The sequence below is a fragment of the Ascaphus truei genome, chromosome 21 (assembly GCF_040206685.1).
Source record: "Ascaphus truei isolate aAscTru1 chromosome 21, aAscTru1.hap1, whole genome shotgun sequence".
Lineage (NCBI taxonomy): Eukaryota > Metazoa > Chordata > Amphibia > Anura > Ascaphidae > Ascaphus > Ascaphus truei.
In genome coordinates, this window is record NC_134503.1 from 23,560,130 (window position 1) to 23,582,857 (window position 22,728).

The 22,728-nt window shown below is 43.1% G+C and overlaps 1 protein-coding gene across 9 annotated transcripts in view; it reads right to left on the bottom strand.

Moving 5' to 3' along the window:
• The window catches only part of DENND1A (DENN domain containing 1A), a 514,179-nt gene that overhangs the window by 385,468 nt on the left and 105,983 nt on the right, over positions 1–22,728 (bottom strand). For 8 of the 9 annotated variants that reach the window (XM_075579373.1, XM_075579371.1, XM_075579367.1 and 5 more), the window contains exons 2-3: positions 4,032–4,081; positions 1,797–1,916 (exon numbers count right to left, since the gene is read on the bottom strand). The exons of the other annotated variant lie outside the window; for it this stretch is intronic. In XM_075579373.1, the coding sequence (XP_075435488.1) occupies positions 1,797–1,916; positions 4,032–4,081 (170 nt within the window). The remainder of the gene's footprint in view (positions 1–1,796; positions 1,917–4,031; positions 4,082–22,728) is intronic. 9 annotated transcript variants of the gene reach the window in all.

Here is a 22,728-nt window from a genome sequence, read left to right on the forward strand (position 1 = left end):
AGCATTGCAGCCTATTAAATCCTAATCATTATCATTTAACAGATCAGCCGCCCGTCAGCCAGGCATGAACCCAGGCTGGGAAGGCAAACACAACGGGGCTTGTCAGAGGTGAGGAGCGGCGCATTCCAGGTATCTGCCAGGTACATACTGGGTATTTGCTCGAATAAAGTGTGTCGGTGCAGTATGTCCTTTTTCAGTAAGACGCTGTACTGTATCTCACTGTATTCAGCAGCGCAGGCTTCTTCTCAACATTAGATATGCCATGCTTCCGCTCTGAAGAACATGTTACTGCCACAAGTTCAGCTGACACCGACGAGGCCTTTGCCACGTGAGAACGTACCACGGCAGCCCTCCATCCTCACACTGACAAGCAGTTCAAGGTTCTGTAAACCTCTATGACAACTCACAAACTGCAGCAGCTCCTCGGCCCTCCCAAAAAACAGGCGCTTTATTAACTTAAATATACAAAACGTCTGAGCCAATCTCTGGCAGATAAGTTATGACAGCTGCAGATAAGGGCGCTCGCAGCTGAGACAGCGCACACAGAATTCTGTTTATTTCTTCCACACTTCTCAAGTGGAAAAACAAGCAGCGCATTTTTCACAGGATCCACCAATGGCCCAAGATCCAATGTGAAAAGTGCAGGGAGTTATTGTCGGGGACGGACGGGGCAATATCGCCGGAGAATATTACAGTATGTGCTTTAGAAATTCATAATGTGAGCAGGAACACAACTCGTACTCAAGATAAAAAGGAACGAAACGAGTCATCCAACTAGAAGCGTCATCAATCATACAAAACCAGGAATACAATCCTACAAATATACGGGTGCACAATTCTATTTGAAGTATGTGATGAAAGTTCCTCCCATTGCCCCGTTTAACTGCTCCTTACAACTCCTCCTATTGCCCCATATAACCGCTCCCTAGAACTCCAATTGTTCCATATAACCGCTCCCTATAACTCCTCCAATTGTTCCATATAACCGCTCCCTATAACTCCTCCTATTGTTCCATATAACTGCTCCCTATAACTCCTCCTATTGTTCCATATAACTGCTCCCTATAACTCCTCCTATTACCCCATATAACCGCTCCCTATAACACCTCCTATTACCCCATATAACCGCTCCCTATAACACCTCCTATTACCCCATATAACCGCTCCCTATAACACCTCCTATTACCCCATATAACCGCTCCCTATAACTCCTCCAATTGTTCCATATAACCGCTCCCTATAACTCCTCCTATTACCCCATATAACCGCTCCCTATAACTCCTCCTATTACCCCATATAACCGCTCCCTATAACTCCTCCTATTACCCCATATAACCGCTCCCTATAACTCCTCCTATTACCCCATATAACCCCCCTATAACTCCTTCTATTACCCCATATAACTGCTCCCTATAACTCCTCCTATTACCCCATATAACCTCTCCCTATAACTCCTCCTATTACCCCATATAACCGCTCCCTATAACTCCTCCTATTACCCCATATAACTGCTCTCTGTAACTCCTCCTATTACCCTATATAACCACTCCCTATAACTCCTCCTATTACCCCATATAACTGCTCTCTGTAACTCCTCCTATTACCCTATATAACCGCTCCCTATAACATGATGCCAGATACCCACACAAGCAGCAGAGAAACCCTCACTTAGGCACCTTCCCAATAGCTATGGCCACAATATGTCCCTTGATAAGTAAATGACATGAGCAGAGTAAATGAGATGTAACAGCGCACACACTGACATGTGCAGCACAGACAGACACCGCATGCCTTACCTTAAGATACAAAAGCAGCTTTTAGCGCCCGAAGATAAGCGGCAGAAGCCGAACCTCTGCTTGCTGTCAATGTCGGTCAGCACGAACGTGAAGTTCTGCCCAACTTGGCTGGCCGTGAGGCTACAAACAGGAGAACAAAGCAAGACGTAAATCTCACAGCCACTGCCACGCATGGAATGTAATCACACCAAGTCATTCAACCCACTCCGGTCTATCATTATTATCTTTCTAAATGGACATGTTTGCAGCACTGCAGTTGAGTTGGTGAATATTTACACAGTGTAACGATGATACGGAGGGGTTAATAAATATTATAAATCAGAAAGGAAATCAGCTTTACGATCACTGAAATGGATTAGATGCTTAAATTCCTTCAGTGTTTTACAAGCGCAGTATTGCACCCTCCCGGCCCGGGCGACAGGCAGAGGGTACCCGGCCCAGCCGTCAGGCGGAGGGTGCCCGTCCGTCAGGCAGAGGGTACCCGTCCGTCAGGCAGAGGGTACCCGTCCGTCAGGCAGAGGGTACCCGGCCCAGCCGTCAGGCAGAGGGTACCCGTCCGTCAGGCAGAGGGTACCCGGCCCAGCCGTCAGGCAGAGGGTACCCGTCCGTCAGGCAGAGGGTACCCGTCCGTCAGGCGGAGGGTACCCGTCCGTCAGGCAGAGGGTACACGGCCCAGCCGTCAGGTGGAGGGTGCCCATCCATCAGGCAGAGGGTACCCGTCCGTCAGACAGAGGGTACCCGTCCGTTAGGCAGAGGGTACCCGTCCGTCAGGCAGAGGGTACCCGGCCCAGCCGTCAGGCAGAGGGTACCCGGCCCAGCCGTCAGGCAGAGGGTACCCGGCCCAGCCGTCAGGCAGAGGGTACTCATCCGTCAGGCAGAGGGTACCCGTCCGTCAGGCAGAGGGTACTCGTCCGTCAGGCAGAGGGTACCCGTCCGTCAGGCAGAGGGTACCTGGCCCAGCCGTCAGGCAGAGGGTACTCATCCGTCAGGCAGAGGGTACCCGTCCGTCAGGCAGAGGGTACTCGTCCGTCAGGCAGAGGGTACCCGTCCGTCAGGCAGAGGGTACTCGTCCGTCAGGCAGAGGGTACCCGTCCGTCAGGCAGAGGGTACCTGGCCCAGCCGTCAGGCAGAGGGTACTCATCCGTCAGGCAGAGGGTACCCGTCCGTCAGGCAGAGGGTACTCGTCCGTCAGGCAGAGGGAACTCATCCGTCAGGCAGAGGGTACCCGGCCCGTCCGTCAGGCAGAGGGTACCCGGCCCGTCCGTCAGGCAGAGGGTACCCGTCCGTCAGGCAGAGGGTACCCGGCCCGTCCGTCAGGCAGAGGGTACCCGTCCGTCAGGCAGAGGGTACCCGTCCGTCAGGCAGAGGGTACCTGTCCGTCAGGCAGAGGGTACCCGTCCGTCAGACAGAGGGTACCTGTCCGTCAGGCAGAGGGTACCCGTCCGTCAGACAGAGGGTACCTGTCCGTCAGGCAGAGGGTACCCGTCCGTCAGGCAGAGGGTACCCGGCCCAGCCGTCAGGCAGAGGGTACTCATCCGTCAGGCAGAGGGTACTCATCCGTCAGGCAGAGGGTACTCATCCGTCAGGCAGAGGGTACTCATCCGTCAGGCAGAGGGTACTCATCCATCAGGCAGAGGGTACCTGGCCCAGCCGTCAGGCAGAGGGTACCTGGCCCAGCCGTCAGGCAGAGGGTACCCGTCCGTCAGGCAGAGGGTACCCGGCCCAGCCGTCAGGCAGAGGGTACCCGTCCATCAGGCAGAGGGTACCCGTCCGTCAGGCAGAGGGTACTAATCCGTCAGGCAGAGGGTACCCGGCCATCAGGCAGAGGGTACCCGTCCGTCAGGCAGAGGGTACTAATCCGTCAGGCAGAGGGTACCCGGCCCAGCCGTCAGGCAGAGGGTACCCATCCATCAGGCAGAGGGTACCCGTCCGTCAGGCAGAGGGTACTCATCCGTCAGGCAGAGGGTACCCGTCCATCAGGCAGAGGGTACACAGCCCAGCCGTCAGGCGGAGGGTACTCATCCGTCAGGCAGAGGGTACCCGTCCATCAGGCAGAGGGTACACAGCCGAGCAGTCAGGCGGAGGGTACTCATCCGTCAGGCAGAGGGTACCCGTCCGTCAGGCTGAGGGTGCACGGGGGGTTGCGGGGTACTTTAGAATCCCAATGGGGGGGGGGGGTAAGAGGAATGCTCGAATGTTAAAAAAAAATCGAACTAAAAGAAGGTTCAACACTACCTGTCCAGGCAGAAAGGGAAGCAAAACCGGGTGACAGTCTGCAGTACTTCCTGCAGAGAGAGAGAGAGAGAGAGAGGGGCTGTATATACATATATACACACACTATATATATATAAGTTCTAAAGATTTCATTTGAGTTCTTTGCCTGTATTTTATTTGTAACATTTTGAGTGGCCCTGATCTATGCACTTGAGCGTTTATTAAAATTATCTTTACAATATTATGCTATGGGAGCCGCACTATATATATATATATATATATATATATATATATATACATACACACACACACACACACACATATAGTTATACAGTAAACTGCAGTTACACACAAATGCACAATACTCTGCAGTCCTTTCTACAAAGAGAGCTTGTATGTGTACACATATAACTCAGCAGTCACACATATATACATAATACTCTGCAGTACTTCCTGCAGAGAGCGAGAGAGGGTATGTGTGTGTGGGTGTGGGTGTGGGTGTATATATATCTATATCTCTATATATATATATATATATATATATATATATATATAGATATATAGAGTTAAGTTATGGTGAGTAAAAAAAAGTGACAAAAACCCTCCACAGCAAAGCAAATATGCAAATGTAAATACAACTGTATGCTCATTTGCATGTCTTAGGCAGGTCTGCAACCCCGCCTTTCCCCATTATCACCCAGCACACAGCACTTCCACTGCAGCAAGGGATTCTGGGAAATGACATGCAAATGAGCACACAATGCCACTTTTTGCTTCAAAAACCATTTTTAACATGGTTCCCTATAGGCTTAAGCTTGCTGCATGGTCACAGCTTTGAACACAGCCAGGGTTAAGGTGCATACCCAGAAAACCCACCCACAGACAGCTGTTTCAACCTTAATGGGTCTCATCAGTGTGGGGTTGGTTGTATAGATACATACACAGTTGTGTGAAAAAGAAAGTACACCCTCTTTGAATTCTATGGTTTTACATATCAGGACATAACAACCATCTGTTCCTTAGCAGGTCTTAAAATTAGGTAAATACAACTTCAGATGAAGACCAACCCATGAATAAAGCCAAAATGGAGAAGCTATGTGTGAAAAACTAAGTACACCCTTACTGCTTCCATAGAAATTAAGATGCTAAGTAGCAGACAGGTGCTGCTAATCAAATGCCCTTGATTAGTTGATCATCAGCAAGTGTGACCACCTCTATAAAAGCCAAAGTTTAAGCAGTTTGCTGGTCTGGAGCATTCAGGTGTGTGTTAGCACAATGCCAAGGAGGAAAGACATCAGCAATGATCTTAGAGAAGCAATTGTTGCTGCCCATCAATCTGGGAAGGGTTATACGGCCATATCCAAACAATTTAAAGTCCATCATTCTACAGTGAGAAAGATTATTCAAAAGTGGAAAACATTCAAGACAATTGCCAATCTTCCCAGGAGTGGACGTCCCAGCAAATTCACCCCAAGGTCAGACCGTGCAAAGCTCAGAGAAATTGCAAAAAACCCAAGAGTTACATCTCAGACTCTACAGGCTACAGTTAGCATGCTAAATGTTAAAGTTCATGACAGTACAATTAGAAAAGACTGAACAAGTATGGTTTGTTTGGCAGGGTTGCCAGGAGAAAGCCTCTTCTCCCTAAAAAGAACATGGCAGCACGGCTTAGGTTTGCAAAGTTGCATCTGAACAAACCACAAGACTTCTGGAACAATGTCCTTTGGACAGACGAGAGCAAAGTGGAGATGTTTGGCCATAATGCACAGCGCCACGTTTGGCGAAAACCAAAACACAGCATATCAGCACAAACACCTCATACCAACTGTCAAGCACGGTGGTGGAGGGGTGATGATTTGGGCTTGTTTTGCAGCCACAGGACCTGGGAACCTTGCAGTCATTGAGTCGACCATGAACTCCTCTGTATACCAAAGTATTCTAGAGTCAAATGTAAGGCCATCTGTCCGACAGCTAAAGCTTGGCCGAAATTGGGTCATGCAACAGGACAATGATCCCAAGTACACCAGCAAATCTACAACAGAATGGCTGAAAAAGAAAAGAATCAAGGTGTTGCAATGGCCCAGTCAAAGTCCAGACCTCAACCCGATTCAAATGCTGTGGCTGGACCTTAAGAGACATGTGCATAAACAAATGCCCACAAACCTCAATGACCTGAAGCAACGTTGTAAAGAAGAGTGGGCCAAAATTCCTCCACAACGATGTGAGAGACTGATAACGTCATACAGAAAACGATTACTTAAGTTATTGCTGCTAAAGGTGGTTCTACAAGCTATTGAATCATAAGGTATGTAGAGGGAGAAAGGGGGTGGCCCAGGATTAAAGGGGTTACACCCCATTTGGCCATCCCGTGACCTCACCAGGGAGACAAGGGGTTAACTGGGCTGAAACCCAGAACTGTGATTCAACTCCTGTTATGACATGTAATGTGTATTCCCCTGTCCCCCCTGTTTTATTGTAACATCTGGTTAATCCGTGTCTGCAGCACACACACACTGGGATCCATCCGGGAGCACAAGGGTTAATAGTTGTATAGTGATTATAGCCCTTTGTGTAATTTTCCCGCCTTTTCAGGCACCATTTTGCAGGCTCCCATAGGCCGCCATTGGGACTCCATGTCTTTCAATGGCGAATCTTGCTGTTGAGTCCTGTTCCTGAGAAGACCAGCAGATGGCGTCCGAGAGGGAGAGCGGCGGTTTCCCATTGAAAGTCAATGGGCTCATTGACTTCAATGGAGAAATCCTCGAGAGAGCTTTCCAGGAACGAGTTGGCTGCCGTCCAAACCGCTTAACCGCAAAGCGGATACATTTTCAATAGGAGAGCTTTGATCACTTACAAGTCAAGTTCAATGACAAGTGGCGTGGGAATAAACAGTTCTAGGGCCCCTAGGAATAAAATTCTTTCTGTCCCTAGTTCCTAGACCTCCCCCCACTCAACCACAACCGGGTCCCCGTATCCTGGACCCCCGATAAGGGTCGAACCGAGAAGAGCGGGCCGCGCCATAGGTTCCAATGGCGGCGGCAGAAACAGCTCAGGAAAACGGCTAAGTGTCAAATGCTGAATTTTGGTATTCCATAGCTCTGGTTCCGGAGGGCCCAGAGAGTCAGGGTTTGGGGAATCTGTAGCCACTGCTCCGGCATCGCTACAGAACCATCCTTGACCCTCTTGGACCAACCCGACGGAGTATGGACCCCCTTGAAGGTTCGGGATTTTTCCCATAGACTCCAATGGCGGCCAAACCCCATTGACCGGCTACGGCAGATAACTCCCATTGACTTCAACGGCGGCATCGCCCAGTTGAATGTCTATGGCGGGGATTCCCATAGCCACCAACGGCGGCGGTTTGCCATTGAAAGTCTATGGCGGTGAAGCCCGTTGTTTTCAATGGGGATTTAGTGAAAAACCGTGATTTAATTTACAGCGGAGATTTGTGTATTAAAATGTAAAACAGTTTTAAGTGTATTTGTGTATCTCCGGTTTCCCAGGTCGTAGCAGGTCGCAAATTGGACCATGGGGTGTCCCAGTTCCGGCATTGAGAACTGGGAAGTTTGGACCTGCTGGACCCAAAGGAACCAGATATTTTAATATGTTCATGTTTTATCCAACATACTGTATTCCGAGATATGGGTAAAACTCAGAGGAAATTCCTTTGCATACCAGGGTAGCATATGGCCAGAAAGGCGACCCAATGTCTAGGACCTGAGTATGTTTCAAAGGATTTTGTCACCTCCACGGTTTGCATGAGGGTGGAGACTACTCAAACCAGAGCAGTCTTCAAGTGTTCCATTTCACACCTCACAACAAAGGATTTCCTGCCAGGTACTCCATTTGGTAGACTAGCTGGCATTCCTGATATAGAGGAGGGGTTATAGAAATGGGACCCAAGAGCTCTACTGCGCATATACCAACTAGCCGGGGGGCATGGGTCAAAAAGTGTTCCCACGTTAACCACTGGCTGGAGTTAATTGAAAACCAATCCACGGTACTCAATGTTAAGGATAGGGCACAAAAGGTTTATAAACTGATGTCCACCCTGTATCCTTTGGTCTTCAATTTATCATCTGAATGCTACCTGATTGCGAGAGAATTGCTATACTCCATACTTCTCATTCCCCAACCCCAAAGTAAGTGTACTTGTTTGTTACTGTATTATTCGTGTGTTCACCTATCCAAAGGAATAAATATACTTTATTATATCTAAGACTCATTCAGTTCAGACCCAGTTATAAATATATATCATCTGTTATATATATTTATGTTTGACTATACAGCCTGCCATAATCTCACCGTGACAAGGTGTACTTAGTTTTTCACACATGGCTTCTCCATTTTGGCTTTATTTTTGTTAAATAAATCATGTCACGGTGTAATATGTCATGTGTTGTTGTTCATCTGAGGTTGTATTTACCTAATTTTAAGACCTGCTAAGGAACAGATGATTGTTATTATGTCCTGATATGTAAAACCATAGAATTCAAAGAGGGTGTACTTTCTTTTTCACACAACTGTATATATATATATATATATATATATATATATATATATATATATATATATATACACCCACACATACAATACTCTGCAGCTACACGTAGATACACAATACTCTGCAGTGATTCCTGCAGAGAGAAGGGACGTATATATAGTTAAACATCATATATACAATACTCTGCAAATACTCATACTGTATATACATTACACGGCAGATACACAGAAACAAAATGCTGCAGATAATCAGATACACAATACTTTGACGATATGCATATATACAACACTCTGTAGGTACACACAAACAATACTATGCAGATACACACAGATATACAATACTCTGCAGATACTCAGATACACAATATTCTGCAGAAACACAGGTATAAAATACTATGCAGATACACACATGTATAAAATGCTCTGCAGATACTCAAATACAATACTATGCAGATACACACAGGTATATAATGCTCTGCAGATACTCATATACAATACTATGCAGATACACACAGGTATATAATGCTCTGCAGATACACACAGGTATATAATGCTCTGCAGATACACACAGGTATATAATGCTCTGCAGATACACACAGGTATACAATATTCTGCAGATACACACAGGTACAGGCATACCCCGCATTAACGTACGCAATGGGACCGGAGCATGTATGTAAAGCGAAAATGTACTTAAAGTGAAGCACTACCTTTTCCCCATTTATCGATGCATGTACTGTACTGCAAATATCATATACGTGCATAACTGATGTAAATAACGCATGTGTAACAGGCTCTATAGTCTCCCCGCTTGCGCACAGCTCCAGTGCAGGTAGGGAGCCGGTATTGCTGTTCAGGACGTGCTGACAGGCGCATGCATGAGCTGCCGTTTGCCTATTGGGCGATATGTACTTACTCGCGAGTGTACTTAAAGTGAGTGTACTTAAAGCGGGGTATGCCTGTATATAATGCTCTGCAGATACACACAGGTATACAATATTCTGCAGATACACACAGGTACTGTATACAATACTCTGCAGATACACACAGGTATATAATGCTCTGCAGATACACAGATATACAATACTCTGCAAACAGACACATATATACAATGCTCTGCAGATACACACAGATATACAATATTCTGCAGATACACACATATATACAATATTCTGCAGATACACACAGATATACAATATTCTGCAGATACACACAGATATACAATATTCTGCAGATACACACCGATATACAATATTCTGCAGATACACACAGATATACAATATTCTGCAGATACACACAGATATACAATATTCTGCAGATACACACAGATATACAATATTCTGCAGATACACACAGATATACAATATTCTGCAGATACACACAGATATACAATGCTCTGCAGATACACACAGATATACAATATTCTGCAGATACACACAGATATACAATATTCTGCAGATACACACAGATATACAATATTCTGCAGATACACACAGATATACAATATTCTGCAGATACACACAGATATACAATATTCTGCAGATACACACAGATATACAATATTCTGCAGATACACACAGATATACAATATTCTGCAGATACACACAGATATACAATATTCTGCAGATACACACAGATATACAATATTCTGCAGATACACACAGATATACAATACTCTGCAGATACACACAGATATACAATATTCTGCAGATACACACAGATATACAATGCTCTGCAGATACACACAGATATACAATGCTCTGCAGATACACACAGATATACAATATTCTGCAGATACACAGATATACAATATTCTGCAGATACACACAGATATACAATGCTCTGCAGATACACACAGATATACAATATTCTGCAGATACACACAGATATACAATATTCTGCAGATACACACAGATATACAATATTCTGCAGATACACACAGATATACAATATTCTGCAGATACACACAGGTACTGTATACAATACTCTGCAGATACACACAGGTACTGTATACAATACTCTGCAGATACACACAGGTACTGTATACAATACTCTGCAGATACACACATGTACTGTATACAATACTCTGCAGATACACACAGGTACTGTATACAATACTCTGCAGATACACACAGGTACTGTATACAATACTCTGCAGATACACACAGGTACTGTATACAATACTCTGCAGATACACACAGGTACTGTATACAATACTCTGCAGATACACACAGGTACTGTATACAATACTCTGCAGATACACACAGGTACTGTATACAATACTCTGCAGATACACACAGGTACTGTATACAATACTCTGCAGATACACACAGGTACTGTATACAATATTCTGCAGATACACACAGGTACTGTATACAATACTCTGCAGATACACACAGGTATATAATGCTCTTCAGATACACACAGATATACAATACTCTGCAGATACACAACACTAACAATGTCGTGATCACACTGGCTTTATAAAGGATAAACAAAGCAGTTTAAATTACTGGCATTAAATTCCTCTAATCCTCTAAAAATAAACATGCTGCATTATATACTGATAGTGAGTATATCTTGGTACTGCAGCCCCTTCGTGCCCAGTCTGTAATTGGGGTGAGAGGTTGGGGGAGAGGGTGGAGTTTCCTATTTAGAATAGGTAAAGGTAGGGAGACAGGCTTCATAATGTGTCGTCATACGCAGTATCCATTTATTATGGAGAACATTATTCGGTATACAATAGCTTAACAAGGGTAACAATGCTGAAAATAAAACAGAAGATGGAATACAGATTTTACTAATGTAGATAATTAGCAGTCACTACGCTGCATTGTACATATCTGCCCCACAGAACTTACAGTCTAATCATCTATGCCAAGGCACCGCTTCAAAGTGACATTTCCCAGGAGACTGGGAGGTTTTTCCATTCAGAGACCATCAGGCCAGCACCCGTGGTCCCCCTACCCCGACAACACATACACACCACTAAAACATGCACACTAACACCAATGTCAACACATACATACCCACGCCAACGTCAACACAAAGACGCCAACACCAAAACATACACACAGACACCCACGCAAACACCAACACATACACACTAACAACCCATGCCAACACTAACACATACACACTAATAACCCATGCTAACTCACACACACCATTGTCAACACACACACAATGTCAACACATACACACAGACATCCACGCCAACGCCAAAACATACACGCCAGCACATACACAGACACCCACGCCTACACACCAACACAAACGTCAACACATACACACTAACGACTTATGCCAACGCGTACACTAACACACTAACACGCCAAAACATACACAAAGAACTCTAGGACCAGCTAAAAACATGTAGAAAAGAAATATGCAAAAAGCTGAGAATGAAACAGGAAAAGGTGCGTGTAGGACAGAGAAACGCCAAACTATCCCCTAGTATCACGAGTAATAACGATAGAAAATCCACAGCTCCAAAACAGCAAAGGTTAAAAAAAACTTAAAAGTTACTTCAACAATTTAGAGACATCCGGAACGATGCCGATTGTTCCAGTGTTTCCGGATATCCGTCTAAATTGCTGAATAAGGTGTGTATTACACAAAGCGCTTGCTCATGACGTTGCACGCGCGTATTGTGTGTATAGTTCAAACGATGGCGTGCGCGACTAGCAGGCATGGCCATGACATCACAAGGGTAGGCCTCGCCTTGATTGGCTCACTGTCACATGACACGGCAGCTGCTCGAAAATACTAATTTCTTTGTATTTCCACACAGCTGCAGCTCCAACGCTGTCTGCCGCACGCACGCGTCTGCACTGGATACACTGTCATAGGGAGATAGGTGTTTTACATTGTCGCACGCGCTTTGTATAATACAAGCCTAAACTGTACGTTTTCTTAACTTGCACTATTTTTGATACAGACGCACAGACGCACAGACACACAGACGCACAGACACACAGACACACACTATAAACCCCATGACACACAGAGAAATAAATGATGGGACGCACATGGATGGAGAGAGGGAGCTGCGTAGTGAGTGAGGGGGAGGTCTGGCTGGGGAGTTATAACCCCTCTGGGGACAGTCACCAGCCCCAGAATACGGGGCACAGGAACCAGGAGCTCTGTCGCTGCCAACGCTGGTGCTGGTTACCTAGAAACCAGGCCATGGAGGCAGGGAATGTACCCGCCGGCCCCACAGCAAAGTGTCACAAAGACACACAACGCGTGCAATCAATCTCTGCTTCCTACAATGTGACAAGACACATCCTATACCCCTTCCCTGTCAGAGAGGGCAGCAACACGCAGCAAGGCAGTGACAGGGTAAAAACAGACTCATCTTTGTAATGTCATTTATTTTCTTGTATTTTGTTAATCAACGAACAATTATTTTCCAATTTGAATAAACACAAGGCTTTCTGCAAGCAGCCCACTCCTAATGTGTATTTAGTACTTTCCAAACATCCTCCTAGCACTGCCTGGTCACAAGCGTTCCTTCCCGGTCTTCCAGCCACCCGGAGGGGCTCAGAGTGACCGTACGGACATACAGACGGGGAAACACAAAAAGTATCTAACATCTGTGAAAGTATTCTGTAACCGCGGTCTGACTGTATATAATTACATTCTGTAACCGCGGTCTGACCGTATATAATTACATTCTGTAACCGCGGTCTGACTGTATATAATTACATTCTGTAACCGCGGTCTGACTGTATATAATTACATTCTGTAACCGCGGTCTGACTGTATATAATTACATTCTGTAACCGCGGTCTGACTGTATATTACATTCTGTAACCGCGGTCTGACCGTATATAATTACATTCTGTAACCGCGGTCTGACTGTATATAATTACATTCTGTAACCGCGGTCTGACTGTATATAATTACATTCTGTAACAGCGGTCTGACTGTATATAATTACATTCTGTAACCGCGGTCTGACCGTATATAATTACATTCTGTAACCGCGGTCTGACTGTATATAATTACATTCTGTAACTGCGGTCTGACTGTATATAATTACATTCTGTAACCGCGGTCTGACTGTATATAATTACATTCTGTAACCGCGGTCTGACTGTATATAATTACATTCTGTAACCGCGGTCTGACTGTATATAATTACATTGTGTAACCGCGGTCTGACTGTATATAATTACATTGTGTAACCGCGGTCTGACTGTATATAATTACATTGTGTAACCGCGGTCTGACTGTATATAATTACATTCTGTAACCGCGGTCTGACTGTATATAATTACATTCTGTAACCGCGGTCTGACTGTATATAATTACATTCTGTAACCGCGGTCTGACTGTATATAATTACATTGTGTAACCGCGGTCTGACTGTATATAATTACATTGTGTAACCGCGGTCTGACTGTATATAATTACATTCTGTAACCGCGGTCTGACTGTATATAATTACATTGTGTAACCGCGGTCTGACTGTATATAATTACATTCTGTAACCGCGGTCTGACTGTATATAATTACATTCTGTAACCGCGGTCTGACTGTATATAATTACATTCTGTAACTGCGGTCTGACTGTATATAATTACATTCTGTAACCGCGGTCTGACTGTATATTACATTCTGTAACCGCGGTCTGACTGTATATAATTACATTCTGTAACCGCGGTCTGACTGTATATAATTACATTCTGTAACCGCGGTCTGACTGTATATAATTACATTCTGTAACCGCGGTCTGACTGTATATAATTACATTCTGTAACTGCGGTCTGACTGTATATAATTACATTCTGTAACCGCGGTCTGACTGTATATTACATTCTGTAACCGCGGTCTGACTGTATATAATTACATTCTGTAACCGCGGTCTGACTGTATATAATTACATTCTGTAACCGCGGTCTGACTGTATATAATTACATTCTGTAACCGCGGTCTGACTGTATATAATTACATTCTGTAACTGCGGTCTGACTGTATATAATTACATTCTGTAACCGCGGTCTGACTGTATATTACATTCTGTAACCGCGGTCTGACTGTATATAATTACATTCTGTAACCGCGGTCTGACTGTATATAATTACATTCTGTAACCGCGGTCTGACTGTATATAATTACATTCTGTAACCGCGGTCTGACTGTATATAATTACATTCTGTAACCGCGGTCTGACTGTATATAATTACATTCTGTAACCGCGGTCTGACTGTATATAATTACATTCTGTAACTGCGGTCTGACTGTATATAATTACATTCTGTAACCGCGGTCTGACTGTATATTACATTCTGTAACCGCGGTCTGACTGTATATAATTACATTCTGTAACCGCGGTCTGACTGTATATAATTACATTCTGTAACCGCGGTCTGACTGTATATAATTACATTCTGTAACCGCGGTCTGACTGTATATAATTGCATTCTGTAACCGCGGTCTGACTGTATATAATTACATTCTGTAACCGCGGTCTGACTGTATATAATTACATTCTGTAACCGCGGTCTGACTGTATATTACATTCTGTAACCGCGGTCTGACTGTATATAATTACATTCTGTAACCGCGGTCTGACTGTATATAATTACATTCTGTAACCGCGGTCTGACTGTATAGAATTACATTCTGTAACCGCGGTCTGACTGTATAGAATTACATTCTGTAACCGCGGTCTGACTGTATATAATTACATTCTGTAACCGCGGTCTGACTGTATATAATTACATTCTGTAACCGCGGTCTGACTGTATATAATTACATTCTGTAACCGCGGTCTGACTGCATATAATTACATTCTGTACCCGCGGTCTGACTGTATATAATTACATTCTGTAACCGCGGTCTGACTGTACATAATTACATTCTGTAACCGCGGTCTGACTGTATATAATTACATTCTGTAACTGCGGTCTGACTGTATATAATTACATTCTGTAACCGCGGTCTGACTGTATATAATTACATTCTGTAACTGCGGTCTGACTGTATATAATTACATTCTGTAACCGCGGTCTGACTGTATATAATTACATTCTGTAACCGCGGTCTGACTGTATATAATTACATTCTGTAACCGCGGTCTGACTGTATATAATTACATTGTGTAACCGCGGTCTGACTGTATATAATTACATTCTGTAACTGCGGTCTGACTGTATATTACATTCTGTAACCGCGGTCTGACTGTATATAATTACATTCTGTAACCGCGGTCTGACTGTATATAATTACATTCTATAACCGCGGTCTGACTGTATATAATTACATTCTGTAACCGCGGTCTGACTGTATATAATTACATTGTGTAACCGCGGTCTGACTGTATATAATTACATTGTGTAACCGCGGTCTGACTGTATATAATTACATTGTGTAACCGCGGTCTGACTGTATATAATTACATTGTGTAACCGCGGTCTGACTGTATATAATTACATTGTGTAACCGCGGTCTGACTGTATATAATTACATTCTGTAACCGCGGTCTGACTGTATATAATTACATTGTGTAACCGCGGTCTGACTGTATATAATTACATTGTGTAACCGCGGTCTGACTGTATATAATTACATTGTGTAACCGCGGTCTGACTGTATATAATTACATTGTGTAACCGCGGTCTGACTGTATATAATTACATTCTGTAACCGCGGTCTGACTGTATATAATTACATTCTGTAACCGCGGTCTGACTGTATATAATTACATTCTGTACCTGCGGTCTGACTGTATATAATTACATTGTGTAACCGCGGTCTGACTGTATATAATTACATTGTGTAACCGCGGTCTGACTGTATATAATTACATTGTGTAACCGCGGTCTGACTGTATATAATTACATTGTGTAACCGCGGTCTGACTGTATATAATTACATTCTGTAACAGCGGTCTGACTGTATATAATTGCATTCTGTAACCGCGGTCTGACTGTATATAATTACATTGTGTAACCGCGGTCTGACTGTATATAATTACATTCTGTAACAGCGGTCTGACTGTATATAATTACATTCTGTAACCGCGGTCTGACTGTATATAATTACATTCTGTAACCGCGGTCTGACTGTATATAATTACATTCTGTAACCGCGGTCTGACTGTATATAATTACATTGTGTAACCGCGGTCTGACTGTATATAATTACATTCTGTAACAGTGGTCTGACTGTATATAATTGCATTCTGTAACAGCGGTCTGACTGTATATAATTACATTGTGTAACCGCGGTCTGACTGTATATAATTACATTCTGTAACAGCGGTCTGACTGTATATAATTGCATTCTGTAACCGCGGTCTGACTGTATATAATTACATTCTGTAACCGCGGTCTGACTGTATATAATTACATTCTGTAACCGCGGTCTGACTGTATATAATTACATTGTGTAACCGCGGTCTGACTGTATATAATTACATTGTGTAACCGCGGTCTGACTGTATATAATTACATTGTGTAACCGCGGTCTGACTGTATATAATTACATTGTGTAACCGCGGTCTGACTGTATATAATTACATTGTGTAACTGCGTTCTGACTGTATATAATTACATTGTGTAACCACGGTCTGACTGTATATAATTACATTCTGTAACCGCTGTCTGACTGTATATTACATTTAACAGCGGTCTAATTGTATATTACATTATTTAATAGAGGTATGACTGTATATTACATTCTGTAACAGCGGTATGACTGTATATTACATTATTTAATAGAGTAATGACTGTATATTACATCCTGTAACAGCGGTCTGACTGTATATTACATTATTTAATAGAGCAAAAAACATTTAGCCACGCCAACTAGCACTCCTTTTGACACATATACATATATATACATATATATACATATATATATATATATATATACATATATATATATATATATATATTTATTATGTGGTAATGATTGGGGTTTCTCAGAGCTTGTTGGGAATCTTTGTATTATTTAACAGCGGTCTGACTGTACATGATTACATTCTGTAACCGCGGTCTGACTGTATATTACATTCTGTAACAGCGGTCTGACTGTACATGATTACATTCTGTAACCGCGGTCTGACTGTACATGATTACATTCTGTAACCGCGGTCTGACTGTACATGATTACATTCTGTAACCGCGGTCTGACTGTACATGATTACATTCTGTAACAGTGGTATAAGGTGCATTTGATCTCAGTATTGGGAAACTGACACACAAACCCATTCGTGTTTCCCAGGCTATTGAAATGCTTTAATAAAGAAGCGCCTTTTCCTTGTAATTAAGATGGAGCAGTAATAAACCTTCGCTAATTTCTGTGTCAGTGGGACACACCCATTGTGTTCTTGTTTCTTGTCTATCTTTAGACCACAACGATTGAACGGTGAGTGATAATCAGATACTGAATGCTGTTTGTGGGTGCACGGCGCTGAAACGTGGGAGCGGTGAAATAAATGAAACATCAGCTTGCACGGGGAGCGCTCTTCTGGGCGATAATAATGAATTATCAATGCTAACTGAACGGATGTTTCTCACTTCATTTATTTCCAAAACCGCCTCCATTGTTCTCAAAACCAGCAATATCAATCAAATAACCTGCTCAGTGGCAAGGAAAACCTTGGGAGTCAGAACACGTCACAGCATGTTTAACCTCTTCACTGCCAGCATCGCTTTTCACGTTGTTATATCGCTGTCGTATTGCAAATCTCTGCGTGTTCTCTCTCTGCTTGTTATTGTATCAATGTGTGTTATTATAGCTCTGCTTGTTAGTGTAACGCTCTGCGTGTTATTATAACTCTGCTTGTTAGTGTAACGCTCTGCGTGTTATTATAGCTCTGCTTGTTAGTGTAACGCTCTGCGTGTTATTATAGCTCTGCTTGTTAGTGTAACGCTCTGCGTGTTATTATAGCTCTGCTTGTTAGTGTAACGCTCTGCGTGTTATTATAGCTCTGCTTGTTAGTGTAACGCTCTGCGTGTTATTATAGCTCTGCTTGCTAGTGTAACGCTCTGCGTGTTATTATAGCTCTGCTTGTTAGTGTAACGCTCTGCGTGTTATTATAGCTCTGCTTGTTAGTGTAACGCTCTGCGTGTTATTATAGCTCTGCTTGCTAGTGTAACGCTCTGCGTGTTATTATAGCTCTGCTTGTTAGTGTAACGCTCTGCGTGTTATTATAGCTCTGCTTGTTAGTGTAACGCTCTGCGTGTTATTATAGCTCTGCTTGTTAGTGTAACGCTCTGCGTGTTATTATAGCTCTGCTTGTTAGTGTAACGCTCTGCGTGTTATTATAGCTCTGCTTGTTAGTGTAACGCTCTGCGTGTTATAACTCTGCTTGTTAGTGTAACGCTCTGCGTGTTATTATAGCTCTGCTTGTTAGTGTAACGCTCTGCGTGTTATTATAACTCTGCCTGTTAGTGTAACGCTCTGCGTGTTATTATAGCTCTGCTTGTTAGTGTAACGCTCTGCGTGTTATTATAACTCTGCTTGTTAGTGTAACGCTCTGTGTGTTATTATAGCTCTGCTTGTTAGTGTAACTCTGCGTATTATAGCTCTGCTTGTTAGTGTAACGCTCTGCGTGTTATTATAGCGCTGCTTGTTAGTGTAACGCTCTGCGTGTTATTATAGCTCTGCTTGTTAGTGTAACGCTCTGCGTGTTATTATAGCTCTGCTTGTTAGTGTAACGCTCTGCGTGTTATTATAGCTCTGCCTGTTAGTGTAACGCTCTGCGTGTTATTATAGCTCTGCTTGTTAGTGTAACGCTCTGCGTGTTATTATAGCTCTGCTTGTTAGTGTAACTCTGCGTGTTATTATAGCTCTGCTTGTTAGTGTAGCGCTCTGCGTGTTATTATAGCTCTGCTTGTTAGTGTAACTCTGCGTGTTATTATAGCTCTGCTTGTTAGTGTAACGCTCTGCGTGTTATTATAGCTCTGCTTGTTAGTGTAACTCTGCGTGTTATTATAGCTCTGCTTGTTAGTGTAGCGCTCTGCGTGTTATTATAGCTCTGCTTGTTAGTGTAACGCTCTGCGTGTTATTATAACTCTGCCTGTTAGTGTAACGCTCTGCGTGTTATTATAGCTCTGCTTGTTAGTGTAACGCTCTGCGTGTTATTATAACTCTGCTTGTTAGTGTAACGCTCTGCGTGTTATTATAGCTCTGCTTGTTAGTGTAACGCTCTGCGTGTTATTATAGCTCTGCTTGTTAGTGTAACGCTCTGCGTGTTATTATAGCTCTGCTTGTTAGTGTAACGCTCTGCGTGTTATTATAGCGCTGCTTGTTAGTGTAGCGCTCTGCGTGTTATTATAGCTCTGCTTGTTAGTGTAACGCTCTGCGTGTTATTATAGCTCTGCTTGTTAGTGTAACGCTCTGCGTGTTATTATAGCTCTGCTTGTTAGTGTAACGCTCTGCGTGTTATTATAGCTCTGCTTGTTAGTGTAACGCTCTGCGTGTTATTATAACTCTGCTTGTTAGTGTAACGCTCTGCGTGTTATTATAGCTCTGCTTGTTAGTGTAACGCTCTGCGTGTTATTATAGCTCTGCTTGTTAGTGTAACGCTCTGCGTGTTATTATAGCTCTGCTTGTTAATGTAACGCTCTGCATGTTATTATATCGCTGTGTGTTTTTGTCTCTGCTTGTTATTGTATCACTGTGTGTTATTATATCGCTGTGTGTGTGTCTCTCTGCGTGTTATTGTATCACTGTGTGTTATTATATCGCTGTGTTTGTCTCTGCGTGTTATTGTATCACTGTGTGTTATTATATCGCTGTGTTTGTCTCTGCGTGTTATTGTATCACTGTGTGTTTGTCTCTCTGCTTGTTATTGTATCACTGTGTGTTTGTCTCTCTGCGTGTTATTGTATCACTGTGCGTTTGTCTCTCTGCGTGTTAGTGTATCACTGTGTGTTTGTCTCTCTGCGTGTTATTGTATCACTGTGTGTGTGTCTCTCTGCGTGTTATTGGATCTCTGTGTGTTAGTGTATCACTGTGTGTTATTATATCGCAGTGTGTTTGTCTCTGCGTGTTATTGGATCTCTGCGTGTTAGTGTATCACTGTGTGTTATTATATCGCTGTGTGTGTCTCTCTGCGTGTTATTGGATCTCTGCGTGTTAGTGTATCACTGTGTGTTATTATATCGCAGTGTGTGTCTCTCTGCGTGTTATTGGATCTCTGTGTGTTAGTGTATCACTGTGTGTTATTATATCGCAGTGTGTTTGTCTCTCTGCGTGTTATTGGATCTCTGTGTGTTAGTGTATCACTGTGTGTTATTATATCGCAGTGTGTGTGTCTCTCTGCGTGTTATTGGATCTCTGTGTGTTAGTGTATCACTGTATGTTATTATATCGCTGTGTGTGTCTCTCTGCGTGTTATTGGATCTCTGCGTGTTAGTGTATCACTGTGTGTTATTATATCGCAGTGTGTTTGTCTCTCTGCGTGTTAGTGTATCACTGTGTGTTATTATATCGCAGTGTGTTTGTCTCTCTGCGTGTTATTGGATCTCTGCGTGTTAGTGTATCACTGTGTGTTATTATTCGCTGTGTGTGTGTCTCTCTGCGTGTTAGTGTATCACTGTGTGTTATTATATCGCTGTGTGTGTGTCTCTCTGCGTGTTATTGGATCTCTGTGTGTTAGTGTATCACTGTGTGTTATTATATCGCTGTGTGTCTCTCTGCGTGTTATTGGATCTCTGTGTGTTAGTGTATCACTGTGTGTTATTATATCGCAGTGTGTGTGTCTCTCTGCGTGTTAGTGTATCACTGTGTGTTATTATATCGCTGTGTGTGTCTCTCTGCGTGTTAGTGTATCACTGTGTGTTATTATATCGCAGTGTGTGTGTCTCTCTGCGTGTTATTGGATCTCTGTGTGTTAGTGTATCACTGTGTGTTATTATATCGCTGTGTGTGTCTCTCTGCGTGTTATTGGATCTCTACGTGTTAGTGTATCACTGTGTGTTATTATATCGCAGTGTGTGTGTCTCTCTGCGTGTTATTGGATCTCTGTGTGTTAGTGTATCACTGCGTGTTATTATATCGCTGTGTGTGTCTCTCTGCGTGTTATTGGATCTCTGCGTGTTAGTGTATCACTGTGTGTTATTATATCGCAGTGTGTTTGTCTCTCTGCGTGTTATTGGATCTCTGTGTGTTAGTGTATCACTGTGTGTTATTATATCGCAGTGTGTGTGTCTCTCTGCGTGTTATTGGATCTCTGTGTGTTAGTGTATCACTGTGTGTCATTATATCGCAGTGTGTTTGTCTCTGCGTGTTATTGTATCACTGTGTGTTATTATATCGCTGTGTGTTTGTCTCTCTGCGTGTTATTGGATCTATGTGTGTTAGTGTATCACTGTGTGTTATTATATCGCAGTGTGTGTGTCTCTCTGCGTGTTATTGGATCTCTGTGTGTTAGTGTATCACTGTGTGTTATTATATCGCAGTGTGTGTCTCTGCGTGTTATTGGATCTCTGCGTTTTAGTGTATCACTGTGTGTTATTATATCGCTGTGTGTCTCTCTGCGTGTTAGTGTATCACTGTGTGTTATTATATCGCAGTGTGTGTGTCTCTCTGCGTGTTATTGGATCTCTGTGTGTTAGTGTATCACTGTGTGTTATTATATCGCAGTGTGTTTGTCTCTGCGTGTTATTGGATCTCTGCGTGTTAGTGTATCACTGTGTGTTATTATATCGCAGTGTGTTTGTCTCTGCGTGTTATTGGATCTCTGCGTGTTAGTGTATCTTTCTGTGCGCTATTGTCTCACTCTGCATGTTATTATATCGCTGTGTTTTATGGCATCTCTGCATGTTATTATATTGCTCTGTATTATCTCTCTCTGCTTGTTATTGTATTATTGCGTGTTATATATCTGTGTTATTATATCGCTCTGTGTGTTATTGTATCTCTATTACGTCGCTCTGCGTGTTATTGCATCTGTATTATATCGCTCTGCGTGTTATTGAATCTCTGTATTACATAGTTACATAGTAGATGAGGTTGAAAAAAGACATAGGTCCATCAAGTTCAACCTATGCTAAATTTAGACAACAGATACTTTATCCTATATCTGTACTTACTTATTGATCCAGAGGAAGGCAAACAAAAAACCCCATTAAGGGTAAAAATTAATTTCTTCCTGACTCCAAGAATTGGCAATCGGATTAATCTCTGGATCAACATCCTTCCCATGTATACTTATTTGGTATATCCCTTTATACCTTTCCCATCTAAAAAG